The sequence below is a fragment of the Trachurus japonicus genome, chromosome 6 (assembly GCF_045865225.1).
Source record: "Trachurus japonicus isolate A0001 chromosome 6, Traja_1.0".
Classification (NCBI taxonomy): Eukaryota; Metazoa; Chordata; class Actinopteri; order Carangiformes; family Carangidae; genus Trachurus; species Trachurus japonicus.
The window spans coordinates 10,865,174-10,878,694 of record NC_140912.1 but is presented as its reverse complement, the minus strand read 5'-3'; the positions used below and the strand labels follow the sequence as shown (position 1 = coordinate 10,878,694).

Sequence of the window (13,521 nt, the reverse complement as noted above, 5' to 3'; positions counted from 1 at the left end):
TGGATCTCACTGCTGACCTAGAACTTAATGCTACCAGGTTGAAACAATCCAATGAAGGTAAAAGAAAAGGTTTGGCCTGGTGGTAAAAAACTAGCCTAAAGTGACTGAAACCAAACAAGTGCTGGTTAGGAAGGCTGCCTTGTTAACGAATGACAGATAATTGACAATATGTAATAATGCTGCCTTGCTATTACACAAAAAATCACCTTTTCAAGCAATGTGTTAAAACGGCATTATGAAAAGTCCTTTCATCTAAAGAAATATTTCAACATTTGTATTTTGGAGCAAAAAAAAGTTCACTTTGATAAAATTCATTTTAAAGAATGTATAATAACTGTAAAGGCAGTGTTTCACAAAACTGTTGACACATTTGTTGTTATGCAATTGGTTACAACTGGAAAAAACTGATCATGTGGCCCGGCAGCTTTAAGTGACATTAACATTTTCCTTTCATTTAATTTTTGCACTTTTGCTCTGATATTTGTGGAAGAAAATGTTTTGTCTTAATAATTTACTTACTTCACTTAAAGTTTTCCCACTAATGTGTGCTCTTTCTGTATCTTTTTGCAATCAAGAAAACCCTCGCAGAGCAATGTTTCTGAAATGAAACGGAGAGAAAGCACATTGCAAATGAACGGCTGTGGGGTTTGTGTCGGGCACAATGGAGCTAGGAGGGAGTCTGAAGAAAAGAGAAAACTATTTACTACTAGAGAGGACTGTTTGGTGCATGTTAAACTTTGGCCAGCAGTTCATTGTCTCTGGTGTCCATCATTTAATAGGCTAGTTGACATAATGAATGAGCCAGACCCACCTTCTGCCACTCCAAAAAGGACCCCAGCCTTATCTGAATTGAGAAGCACATTAGAGCCTCTCAGCCAATCACGACGCAGCTCTGTAGCAAAGTGCAGGCCCGAAAGAGGAAGAGCAGAGAACTTTTGTTTTCTTCAGAGTTTAATGAAGTTGGCCTGGTCACTCAAGAAGGGATTAAAGGAGAATTTAGTGTCACTGAGCTGTGACTGCTGAAGAGGGAACTCAAGTGTTCAGGTCACTGTGTGAACAGGATGGTCTCAGTTCAGAGCTGCACCAGGAGGAATATGGCTGCTTCTCCTCCTGCTTTACTGGGCTTCGGGAGCTCTGGAAAGAGTTTTCTCATCGAGAATCTGCTACAGACGTCTTCGGCACATTCAGAGGAAACAACAGGTGGACACCTGAGACGAGCAGCATGTGAACATCCGAGGAGAACGTGGGGCGCCGAGCATGGAGCCCACCAAAGTCAGGCCCAGAGTCCCCAGCACATGAAAGACTTAGGAGCACAACTTCTGCCACACGCAGGTACACTGATTTATTTTTAAATCATCCAAGCCGACCAAACAAAATGTAATATGTCAAGGATTTTAAATGTGTCTATTTAATTTCTTTCTTCTAAAAGGTAATATTCAAACAATGACATGGATTAAAAAAAATGTTTTACTTATAAAGTGTTAAACATTTTAGGTTGAAATTTATTCATGACACATAAATTCAAGAAAAGAAGGATTAGGCTTATGTGCTTCTTTAAAAGGTGTTCTAAAAGATGTCAATTTAAGTGCAGCATAAATCACTAACATTCTGCTGTTTGTAAACAGATTGTTTTGTAACAAGTAGGAAGTTATTTAATCTTAAATTACTTTTAAACACTGGAATCTTACTTCTTTTTTTTTTACCATTAATTATGTCCTTCTGATACCATAAAAAATTAACTACATTTTCAGTATAAATAAAGGTTGAAATGCAGTGTTAAGTTAAGGGTTTAGGATTGTGATTTTTTTTGTTTTGTTTTCTGTGTATTTTTTTTTTTTTAAGAATTACATTTAATGCGGTGTTAATATAAAGATAAAAATGTAATAATCATTTTAATAACAGATCCGAACCTTGTTTAGGATGTGACAGTGAATGCAAATATTTTGCTGATCCTAAGCAAAAACAAATTGAACTTTTTCAGGTAAAATACTATCAACATATTCAAACTTTATATGAGTCACTGATGGGTCATTCGATTCCAGTGTGTACAATATTATTGCCTAAGTGCTATCTAGTTTGTAAATAAAATCTTAAAAGCTATTAAAAATGATTAAATTAACAGATTTAGAAGCATATGAAAGTTACATCTGTAGACCTGACCTAAAGTTTAGCACAGTTGGAAAAATCTACATCAAAAGAAATCAACTGTTAAAATGCAAGGTAGGATTAAAAACACTCTCAGAAATCAGCAATGATCCAGGTACAGTCCCTTGAGGATTATTCATGTCATGTATCTGACTGTCCTTATCTGTCTTTGCAGGTGTGCTGAGCGGTGTTTTCCTGCGGAGCCCGCAGTATGTGTTGGCATGCTGTGGTGGGTCCAGCCCCCCTCCTGTCTTCTCCAGTGAGTGTTTTATGCCTCATCAGCAATGCCTCAGCTACTCTCTAAGCATTAGCAGCAGGGTCTCCCATGCTCTCCACAGCTAATTACTGATGCAATGCCAAAGAGCTAATTCTCCGCTCAACTCTGCACAGCTCTATTCATAACCATTCACGGCTGTTCAGGATGGGGAAGAGGGGTGGGTTGCAAGGCTTTCAAGAGTCCCGGGGGCCCCCTATTTTGTACTTGCAAATACAGACTTTTACCAGCGCAAATATGCAGAGCTAATAAACATCTTGTCTTCTGTCATATTAAGATTACAATTACCAGGTGTGGAATGTTACCACTGAGTAAGGCAGTGACAATTGTTTTAAGGCTTGGATATTCCCTCAGCACATGAATAAGTTTGGAGGTAAATCTCAGCAGTTCAAATTTAAATTTTGAATGAGTAAAAGAGATTTAAAAACACACAACCTATAATTGCATCTTCTTATTTTGCTTAAACATTTTTTCAGTACATGTTATTTAGAACTTTATGTCGAGGAGGCCCCTTACCCTACACCACTATATGGTACTATGCTGGTATTCATTAAGACAAGCAACTTACTTTTTCTGGCATTGTAAGAAAGCAACTGGAAGTTATTAGTTTCGGCATCCTATGATGCCTGTCAAGAATTGTGGAAAGGAGCAGAAATCAGAAAGCCCTCATCCCACAGGTCCCTGGAGTCCTCTTAGTACGCTGACACTTTCCCACAGTGCCCAGCAACACAACAATGCCAAGTCTGGCCGTGACCAATTGGCACATTCACTCCACCATCCACACGCGACCTCACTGCAATTTTTCACTGCAGCAATGAACTCCGCCAAGCACAAAAAACTTGCCCATTTCTCGGCCGAAGAGGGTTGGACCAGGAACATCCCCCGGCCATTGTGTGGCTAAAGAGCTTGGTTCGCTGACCCCCCTCCTTTCTCCTGTCCTTCAACTCTCATTCCTGCCCATTGGAGACCTCTTGACTAGGACATAAAGCATTCAATGAAAGTGACTTTTATAGACTTATTCGAGCTCATCTTCACATACAAACTGGCCTCATACCTGCAAGAGAAAAGATTTAGTGTTGGGCCACTGAGCCATCGAGTAATGGCATTTCCATTGAACGGCTCTATTGTTGGTGTCGCACAGGGTTCTATAGTTGGCCCACTGGGGTAGACACACACGTTGCCCAGGAATGACCTGGTAATCAGCTATTTAAGTGAAAGCCATTGAGGCCCAATAGACAAGTGAGAAGCATGTCCAAACCTCTTATGTGCTCCCTAGAGGTGGTCTATGTGCAGATTTGTCGTACAGATTAAAAAGGCAACATTGAATGGATTGGATAAATTGTTCCACTTGACTTTTGTTGTGCGTGCACCTGTGAGTGAAGCAGCGTGGGATTGCTCCTCACAGGTCACCAAATCCCTTTTTTCTCAGTTGAAATGGATTTCTATTCTCTTTAGTCACCCTCAGTTTGTTAAATTTGGCAAACAGAAAGAGAGGAATTGAAAGTGAGTGATAAAGTGAGTGTGACAAAAACAGCCATCAGCTTGGTGTGAAAAGGAAGGAAATAATGGTTGGTGAAATGGGCAAACAGATTTTGTACCTTTGAATCAAGTTTGTCAAAAATTATGAATAAACGAAATAAATGTAGGCGCTTAACCCCAAACTTAGTTGTTTGATCACAATTCATCACAGTTGTATATTCCTGAGGCCTCCATCTGTCACTCTCTAATAGGTTGTATATGGAGCTACACTGCATTTAGGGAACAACCTGCATATGAGAAGACAAAATGAACATAATTAATCTAACCTGCAAATGGCCTAGAGGCACATAATCCACCAATGATAATTAAGAATCAATAATATCAAGTCATCAGTTTAACACATCAGTTATTGTTGTTTCCATTTTTCTTTCAGAGGGAGCAAATATTCGAATGTGGTCTGCTGATATAAGCCCTAAATCTCGCCGAGGGATCCTAAGGAGGGCTGTGTTCTCTGAAGAACAGCGGAAGGAGCTGGAGAGAACTTTTCGGAGACAGAAGTACATCAGCAAAACAGACCGGAACAAACTGGCAGCTGACCTCAGTCTAAAGGAGTCACAGGTACTTGAATATTAATGACCACAACCTTTTCATTATTTATCTCCTAAAAGACCAGTATTTATGGGGCACATACTGTAGCAAACCTTTAAGCATTTCACAATTCAAAGGTGACACAGGATTAAAATGTGAAGCCACAGTCACATTGTGAGTGTCTGCAAAGGTTAGATAAATATTGTCTTTAATTTATATGTGTAACAGTCTACAGCCATGCCACTGGGGATGCTCTCAGTTAAATGCTAACACAGACATCTTGAATGCGCACATTGACAGCGCTAACCTGCCTCTACTGAGCAGATAAAAGGCAAAAACCCTTTTCTCAATCTTAGTTCTGCATGTTATCATGCTAACATTTGAAATGGAGTCTGGAGCTGATGGCACTGTGTGTATCAGCAAAGTTATTACAAGTTACTCTGAAGGAGTCATTTCATCATTACTTTGATTTCATTCAAAAACACACATCTGGGCAAAAATAACCATCTGAACAAAATTTCATGGCAAGGCATATCTAGACAGACAACAGACACAGCTAATCTTTCCCTAGAGCTGGCCAAGAATGAATTACACAACTACACAATTAACCAAAAATGCACTCTCCTGCTGCTTTAGGTGAAGATCTGGTTCCAGAACCGCAGAATGAAGTGGAGAAACTGTAAGGAGAAGGAAGTTCACAACACTCGCTCCCCAATGGATGAACTCATGGCCCGAGGTCTCGCTCAAGAAGAGGAAGAACCGTCACAGAATCACACTGATGCAAAAACAGAGAGGTCACCACCACAGAGGAGTGTCAGGGACACATGAGGGGCTGTAATGAGTGCAAAGTAATCCAGGGACACTCTCACTTTCACCACAAAATCCTACAAAAAGGCTACGGTACTGGGGTGTGTTTAAATGTGTGTGGATGGAATATGCTGTCTGTAAAAACTAACGCTGATAACATTAACTTGTCTTTCAATACATGTTACGGTTTTGTTGCATCATAAATGTAATTAGGTCCAACTGCATGGTCAGTCATCTTATTGCGTGCCACTGGCTTCAGTAAGCAATTTCATGGTTATTTCACTGACGTCTTTCCAAGAAAGAGTCCCACTCTCCGACTGCAATTGCAATCAGGCAAAAATGAGTCACTTCATTTACATCATTTACAAATCAGACAGTTTCCTACCATATTTCATGTTTGGTGAGCTTTACACTAATAATCTATTACTCTCATAATCCATGTCATTTCAGGTTAAATTCCTTTAGGTATGTTTTGTACATATTTTTTTTCATGATCTAAAATGCATAGATCAGCTGTAAATAAAATTCTCAAATGAATTAACGCATTGTTTGGCTCTCTGTAGCGAAACCCTTGCATATTAATGGAAACCCTACTGTACACACTCACTTGGATATGTATAACATGTGTTCCTCAATGACGAGATGAGCAAAAACAATAATGACCGTTTAATCAACTTTTATTTTTCTTCACCTTTTAATATTCAGAAGCAAAACTGATGAATTGCCTTTAACAATAATACTACAAGAGGCATGTAGAATCCTCTACAGTAAATAGAACACATAGAATGCATTACAAAGGAAATAAGCACAAACACAGAGAGAAGGATGTGTAGTTAAAAGGAAATGAGAAACAAAAACCGCTAGTTGAATATTATTTGAGAACGCTACTTAACCTCACAATTAACAGTCTAATCCAGGGAGGGTGGTGCATTTCAGGATGCGGAGATAATTTTTGACTTTGTTGGAGTCTCGGCGGAAGCAGTAGAGCAGGTCGTGATGATCCATTGAGTTGAGATCTCCTCGTTTGTAGAAGGAAAAGGCAGGAGAGGGGATCAAACTCTCAGGAGAGATGTAACCCACAGTGTTCCCAAGCACTCCCAATAATTTCATCTGAGGCGAACAGAAGAAAAAATTAAAGGTAGGGATGTATAAAGACTCGAGCAGTATGTCAGATATGAAAAAACACTGAGAAATATTGCTGTAATTCTATATTATATTTCCCCTTTACCTTATCAGCCATTTTTGTCACTCCATCCCTCAGCTCATTAACCATATCACTTATCTCCAGTGCCTTTTCGGAGCTGTAATGGTTGAAGTCTTGATTCTGATCCTGAGCCATGGTCTGGTAAAGTTGTGACAGAGGGTCGCCCCAGGCCTCAAGAAGCCTCATGACCACCTCTGTCAGTTGTTCTCGCTGCACATGAGAGAATTGTTTAAAGGGATAGTTCAACATTTTGGCAAATTGGCCCATTGCCATAATCCCAGTAGGTTCGTTACCCTTAATTGTCGGTGCAAGCTATTTTTAGAACGGCGGATCAGAGCTGCGAGCTGCTCAAGGCTACGCTACGGAGGCTAATATGATTTCTTGGTTTCCGTAATCAAACTCATCAAATACACAATCCAACAACTCCAAAATGCTCTCATGGACAAGTTGTGACCGGCACATTCGGAACATTACGAGATGAGTTGTTTTCAATTCATGCAAAACCACTGATGTCTGAAAAACTGTCTCGAAAACAACTCTGTCTCGTAGCGTTTGTCTGATTTAATATGTCCGAAAAAACGTTCCGTTATTACCTCATAGGGTGGTGAATGTGCAGGTCACAACTTGTCCACGATAGCGTTTTGGAGTTGTTGGATTGTGTATTTGATGAGGGAAACCAAGAAATTCCATTCTGTAGCATAGCTCTGAGCAGCTCGAGGCTTGGCTCCGGCGTTCTAAAAATAGCTTGCACTGACAATTAAAGGTAACGAACCTATTCCTGAAACCATAGGGATTATGGCAATGGGCCAATATGCCAAAATGTTGAACTATCCCTTTAAATAACTTGGTGTTCAAAAACAACTTAATTAGAGGAACCATACAAAATTTATATGATGATGACATCTCTGGCGACACACAATGACATCAGAAATGTTCACGCATTAGCCTTCGGTTAAAGTAAATTAACCATATGAATACTCACTCCTAGTCTCTGGGCGTTTTCTTTGTCGTCTGGTGTGAGTATGCCGTATGTGTGGCATTTCCGTTTTCCTATGATGTTTTTGCTGGGAAAGAAGTAATGCTCCTGCACAGCAGAAAACACACATCACACACAGGGAGGTTGAAAAATGTCCAGCTCAAATAGGAATGATTGATGATGAAGGAATGGGTACTGAATGAGGGATGATGGATGGTGATGTCAATATCAGCATTACAAAAAAAAGGAAAAAAGACTCACAGATTCAGCGTGCAGATCACTGGAGATGCCATGCATTCTTGAAGACTGTTGTATGACCCTGTCAAAGAGGTCTGCAAGGGAGGGGACTTGACATCCAGTCTGTCCATAGGGACAGAGTGGTGCAGTGCCAACCCTTATTGATAGCTCCAGGTACACCAGCATAAGGGCGGCAAACCAAACTGAGGAAAAAAATGATATGAGTCACCAAGAATCATTATATCAGTTTAAAATAAAAATGTTCTTTTCAATGTTTCATCTTGTCATCTTACCTTTCTTCATGGTTCCTTTCTTGTGGTGGAGCTCCAGATGATGAGTGGATATGTTTTGCCGTCAGAGTTACTTGTAGAGGCTAACTCATACAATGATGACGTTACAGATTAAACAAATTGCTTTAAAGAGGACAAAAACGTGATTTTTTTTTTCTCTTTGCACGTCATACGCCTCGCCTAGTTATCTGCTCAGCCGACAGCAGAGGAAACTAATCCAGGCGGATAAGGTCGTACACACTGTAGACTGGTTTAGGCAAGTTGTCAATTAAAGTAACGAACATAAGAGTGTGGGATGAGTAAAACTTTGACTTTCACTTGGACCGTTATTAAGAACTCAAAGAATAAAAAAATAAAAAATAAACCAGGTACAGGCTGTCTGTCCACACACAACCTCAGATTGAAACAATTTATCCTCATTAAAGTTTCAATACATTTCTCTTGCAAAGAAGTGTGATGATAACATTTGGACAATGTGGATGGAATAATGACATTATGACTACTGCTACTCACTGTTAACTAATCTGTCCTCAGGAGGAAGATTTGTCCCAATAAACAAACTCAGAGATAATTAATAGGGAAACTTAAAAGCATTCAGCGTTCAGTTTAAACTACAAGACAGCTCATTATCTGTGCCGGGTACAACATGAAAATGAACAGTAGTCTTGAAAATAGTCTTGAATAAGCCCATTGTCAAACAACTCTGAGTAGAACTGTTCAGCCTGGTATTGAAAACAAGGCTATTCAAATGTAAAGTGGGTGATCTTCTCATTAGCGCGACACAGTTTGATCAATGCCACATGCATCTACTGTGAATACTGTCATGAGTCATTCTTAAGAGCCTGGCTGCTTATCCAGAGCCATTTTCCACATTATGGATTGAACAATTTGTAAATGCAATGCAAACACTGAGATTGGCACCACAATAGTAAACCAGTGCTCTGGTTCTCTTCAAGTGCGCCACCCTGTGGTGACATGAGTGATGAGCAAATAAGGCAAGAGCTAGAAATGACCTACTCATGACTCTTGTCCTTTACTGTATAAAAAGCAAATAAGGTAACAGCTAGAAATGACCTACTCATGACTCTTGTCCTTTACTGTATAAGAAAGAAAATCATATGTTGCCACAGGACTAAATTTGGGCCAAGGAAAATAAAATTATGACTAAACATGACAAATACCCTGCAAGTATCTTTTCAAAGCAAATATTTTATTGTCATCTTTTTCCACATAACATACAAATAAAGAAAGATGTTATAAATACACCAATATCCATATAGAAAATAGAATTTACAATCAATTTACATTTATTTATACTATGTACAGATTTGAGTGCATTCCATTACTGTGTGCTGTAAGAACGGAGATGAGAGTAAGCTACTACGGGAAGCAAGGGGTGTTGATTTCTAGCTGAGTCCAGCTCTCTTCTTGTATCCATTTGTATTACTTTACAAACACCCAATGCTAAGAAACTCTCCTTCTCCTCAATTTTGTCTTAAATCATGTGCATGTTGGGTGTGCAATCATAAGAACTTATAAGATTGTACACCTTAAACACTGATTCAGAGCTCTAGTTTTTAAATGCAAGTATGAGTCTACTCAACATCTGTGGTGTTTCCACTTGCGAGTGGCCACAGCGATGCCTGCGTCTTTTTTGTGCCAAGGAAAGAGACGAGTGAGAGCAAGAGTGCCGTCAGGCTGCACGGAGCCAGTCAACACGTAAAGCTGTGACCGTCCAGGGCGCACAAGGACGTTGGCACATCGAAGGTTGATGAGGAGCCACTGCTGGATCAGGTGCTGGGTGTCATAGGGCAGCAGAGGTCCCTGACGGATAAACTCAACCCGGCCCTCCACCTCAAACTCTGGTTCTCCCATGGGTAGGCGACGACGATGAAGCTTGGCAGTTACAGCTGTGAGAAAGAGAGAAAAAAATAAATGAATCGTCTGAATTTTAAAATTAAACATATACGTGTAAGAACTCAACAAAAATCACTCCACATAAGCAAACCACAGCATTTGGAAAGAATTCTGAAACTTACCAAAGTCATGCTGGCAAAAAGCATCAAGGACTTTTTTCATTGCTGGAGCCTCTTCCACAAAAGGGCAGTTCTGGCAAGCAGGTTTGGGCAAGTCTGTGATAAGAAGTAGACAGAATTTAATAGAACTGCAGGGCATGTGCAGTAATTACAGGCAACCTAAAAGAGCAAGCACATGGTACTGTACTCTGATGACAGGATGACACAGAATTGAGTAAAATAATATTTTAATAATTGTTATCTGCCCCTTACCTTTGGCAAAGTGACTAAATTTTGCATGGGGGGAAAGGCACATGTCCTCTTCAGCAGGGAAGCGGTCACAGTCAAGAGCCTCAGGCCACGGGTGACCCTGGCAGGCGAGCACTGGGGCACAGCTGTCCCTCACTGCCACGCACAGACTACGGCAGGGCTGGATAAAACTGAAGGAATGAAAGACAGATGTCTGACAATGAGCACAAAATCAATGTAATAATGATGAATATATGATTCAAAAGTGTGAATCAGTATGTCTATCAGAAATAATAAATAAGCTGTAAAAATGTAAAATATCCTTACGTGTCAAGGCAAACAGGGGCAATGAGGGAGCAGAGGAAGGCCTGGGCTTGAGGATGGCAGCCTGTCTGCAACAAGGGCCTCCAGTCCTCTGAGCGTGGCACCACCTCACCCTCTAGGTTGCTGTGGCCAAGGAAGTTGGGCAGCCGCATCTCCGAGTATCCGACGTCTTTGCAGACCTTCATCTGGTTGGGAATGGTGACGCATCGAGTGGACTGGCCCATGTCAAATGCCATTAAAGGAGACGCCACAGCGAGGAGAGCGAAAGTCAAGAACACAGCCATACTGACGAGTTCCCAAAATCCAGAGAGTCAGCAAGATGGATAGATGAGCCTTAGTGGAGGTAGCTTGTTGTCAGAAGACTGTGCTGTCCTTGAATGGCTTTGCAAGTGCTACCGCCTGCTTTATATACATCAAGGTAAGCCTGCCCCATCAGTCTGTATGTCTGTTATCAACTACCTATCAAAGGCACAGAGACGATGTGTTTGGAGACAACGGCTTGTTTTGTGATGACTGCAGACAGAGAGGGGGTAGGGAGGGGGGACAATGGGCAATCACATCCCAGCTTTCACCGAGTGAAGCCCAGTCAAAGAGGGTTCAACCGTCTTCATTATTATTTTTTCTGGGGTGTAAAAGCCGGTGAATACTACATAGACAAGAAGATAAAAACTACAACTTTTGGTGAAACATACAATGTGTCCGATAAGATGTCTTACTTAGAATGCAATATTTTTTGCTTCAATAGTGACATTAATGGTGAATCTATGTGGGGATTTTTTTTTTATTGTGTATATATATCACTGGCCGATAATGTAAACACAAACAAATCCCTCTCTGGACGTTCCTTCAGAAAGAAATCCCAAGTGTTTGTAGACAGACAGTCAGTCTCCTTCATATTGCCAGTCTCTTTCATGTGTTCCTGCTTCCTAATTGGAGGGTTTCATTGGCATGGTCTCAACGTTCCCATTAGCAAAGCAGCGTCTCTTCTGCTCACCTGGCTTTGATCTACCGAGAACACACACTCAGAACCACATGCAAAACACCATTAGCCCACCACTTATGCTTATCTGTTTGATTCAGTCCTAGCAAAGAAACTTCAGCATTTGCCATTTACTGTACATAGCACTCTCATGAAAACACTTGAGATGGAGATGTTTCATCTGCCCTATTAACCCAATGAATTTTTATTTTATATTCAAGTATTCAATGTGTTTTATGTGAAAAGAACTCACTTCTATACTAGAAATTACCTGAGCAACATCCAACACCTACATGCTCAGTCCAAACTTGCCAACATCCCATTCCAGAGACCAGAGATCTCGTCCTGAGATGCAAACCAGGGACACAGACACGAGTGCTAATCTGTCTCTTTCTCTCAGACTCATGTATTTACGCCTCTTAATCCAACAACAGAACTACATTACTGAATCAGCGTATTTGTTTGGATGTCGTCTGTCTCCAGATTTAGATGTGTATCTAGGGCTGATGCCTCTGGGCCCTTTGAAAACTTTCCCTCATGAATCAGAGGTCTCTATCCCACCCAGCCTGACCGGGCCGTTGTGGCTTCAGACATGCCGTAGTAAATCCTATCCTGATTGGCCCCACTTCCATTTATGTGACTGTACACGCAGCCTTGGACTACACTCTTGCAGCCAGCCGGAACCCTCTGTCAGCCCCCCCCCCCAACTTAGCCAATATTTTACAGCCTGATCTGATGAGTCGAGGCTGGTTCCAGCTCGGGTAGACGAGTGCAGCCCGTAAGAGGGGACTAACTGGGCAATTAGAGTCACAGACTAATTTGGGAGAACAATAGGTCCACACATTTAACAAGCTCCTCCTGCCAGGAGCCCAGCAGGGGGTTGTTGTTGAGCCTAATGGCTGCCTTGTAGACACTGTGTCTGTCTTGGTAATGTGTTGCCTAACCCAGCCTCAGTTAATGAGAAGGTGATAGTGTATGAGCTGAATGGATGGGCACCTGTCTGTCAAACAGACCTACAGTAGACAGTCTAGCCAAAATAACACTTGGCTTTTCTGAGGTGCATGGAAACAAAACATAAAATGTTTCCCAACCAAAGTCTCTTGTGCCACAAAAACACCACTTAAAAAAAGAAGAAATTATGAACTTATGATCTAGCGTTGGCAGAAATGAAGAACTTCTGATCTAGATTTGACAGAAGTTTCACTTGAATCTAAATCCTAAAATACAATTAATGTTATATCTAATATAAAGCATGGCTGAGGTTGGAATTGTGACATGCAAATACACCTCCTCTTCAACTGATAACAACTGAGCTTTCAGTTGTTGGGCACCCATCTGTCAAACCTCCCGTGGTTGATTTGGGCAAATGAGTATTTTGTTATTAAAGGGTACGAATAACACATGCATACACAAAGTTAAAATGTATTATTTATGTGACAAATGTCTTGCAATGTGCATGTTGGAGAAAATTGTTAAAGACAATCTGTGAGATTAAAACCATAAGTCCTCTAACTTTGGTTTAAAGCTGCAGTTCCATAAAAACCGCAAAACAAATGCTAGTCCAAACTGAAAACAGGATAAATGGAAAATGCCAGTCATCAAAACTCTGAGGAAGCAGATCAATTCTTAATTAACTTGATTTTACACTGAGTATATATTGTTATTCCACTGATGTCCTTAACAACGCCGGTCTTCATGCTCCACAATAAAACTAGGAAATATGAAAGTTTGTAGAGGCTGAAGTGCAATATTATTTGAGTAGTAGGCGCTAACATATTCTCTCTACAGCAGAGTCTCCTTGCACAGAATGGGACAGTAGAACAAACACCTGAGACATACATCAAAGACGGAGGAGGGATTGGGAAGGAAAGAAGGGGGGGTCTGGGGGTCTGAACTGGGCTCCCTTACAGCACAGCAAACTCAGATAAAAGCTGTCTCCTCCCTGCACATAAGA

General features: G+C 40.8%; 3 protein-coding genes across 4 annotated transcripts; 1 reads left to right on the top strand and 2 right to left on the bottom strand.

Annotated features, from left to right (window-relative positions):
• The first annotated feature begins 749 nt into the window (after positions 1 to 749).
• Positions 750 to 5,682, top strand: dbx2 (developing brain homeobox 2). The gene is made up of 4 exons (XM_085780575.1): positions 750 to 1,332; positions 2,321 to 2,404; positions 4,332 to 4,516; positions 5,123 to 5,682. The coding sequence occupies exons 1-4, from the start codon at positions 1,062 to 1,064 to the stop codon at positions 5,312 to 5,314; spliced, it is 732 nt and encodes a 243-aa protein (XP_085636701.1). The 5' UTR covers positions 750 to 1,061; the 3' UTR covers positions 5,315 to 5,682.
• Positions 5,683 to 6,025: 343 nt separating this feature from the next.
• Positions 6,026 to 11,973, bottom strand: LOC146985614 (prolactin-like). Of its 2 annotated transcripts, none has more exons than XM_085780574.1 (5): positions 11,920 to 11,973; positions 7,735 to 7,884; positions 7,480 to 7,581; positions 6,522 to 6,707; positions 6,026 to 6,403 (listed from the first exon to the last, which is right to left on the bottom strand). In XM_085780574.1, the coding sequence occupies exons 1-5, from the start codon at positions 11,971 to 11,973 to the stop codon at positions 6,194 to 6,196; spliced, it is 702 nt and encodes a 233-aa protein (XP_085636700.1). In that variant the 3' UTR covers positions 6,026 to 6,193. The 2 variants fall into 2 exon arrangements, with proteins under 2 accessions (XP_085636700.1, XP_085636699.1); XM_085780573.1 differs by lacking the exon at positions 11,920 to 11,973 and adding an exon at positions 8,004 to 8,276 and having other exon boundaries at positions 6,028 to 6,403; positions 7,735 to 7,913.
• Positions 9,465 to 10,933, bottom strand: szl (sizzled). The gene is made up of 4 exons (XM_085780571.1): positions 10,592 to 10,933; positions 10,289 to 10,455; positions 10,040 to 10,132; positions 9,465 to 9,910 (listed from the first exon to the last, which is right to left on the bottom strand). The coding sequence occupies exons 1-4, from the start codon at positions 10,870 to 10,872 to the stop codon at positions 9,600 to 9,602; spliced, it is 852 nt and encodes a 283-aa protein (XP_085636697.1). The 5' UTR covers positions 10,873 to 10,933; the 3' UTR covers positions 9,465 to 9,599.
• Positions 11,974 to 13,521: the final 1,548 nt, after the last annotated feature.

Excerpts from the sequence above, each read along its gene's own strand:
- dbx2 (XM_085780575.1), top strand. The coding sequence starts at position 1,062 with ATGGTCTCAGTTCAGAGCTGCACCAGGAGGAATATGGCTGCTTCTCCT. Across the intron at positions 1,333-2,320 it reads ACAACTTCTGCCACACGCAG|GTGTGCTGAGCGGTGTTTTC; the intron begins GTACACTGATTT and ends CTGTCTTTGCAG. Across the intron at positions 4,517-5,122 it reads TCAGTCTAAAGGAGTCACAG|GTGAAGATCTGGTTCCAGAA; the intron begins GTACTTGAATAT and ends CTGCTGCTTTAG.
- szl (XM_085780571.1), bottom strand. The coding sequence starts at position 10,872 with ATGGCTGTGTTCTTGACTTTCGCTCTCCTCGCTGTGGCGTCTCCTTTA. Across the intron at positions 10,456-10,591 it reads GCCCCTGTTTGCCTTGACAC|TTTTATCCAGCCCTGCCGTA; the intron begins GTAAGGATATTT and ends TCATTCCTTCAG. Across the intron at positions 10,133-10,288 it reads ATTTAGTCACTTTGCCAAAG|ACTTGCCCAAACCTGCTTGC; the intron begins GTAAGGGGCAGA and ends TTCTTATCACAG.
- LOC146985614 (XM_085780574.1), bottom strand. The coding sequence starts at position 11,973 with ATGAGTCTGAGAGAAAGAGACAGATTAGCACTCGTGTCTGTGTCCCTG. Across the intron at positions 7,885-11,919 it reads TGTCTGTGTCCCTGGTTTGC|CTGGAGCTATCAATAAGGGT; the intron begins ATCTCAGGACGA and ends ATGCTGGTGTAC. Across the intron at positions 6,404-6,521 it reads TGACAAAAATGGCTGATAAG|ATGAAATTATTGGGAGTGCT; the intron begins GTAAAGGGGAAA and ends TGTTCGCCTCAG.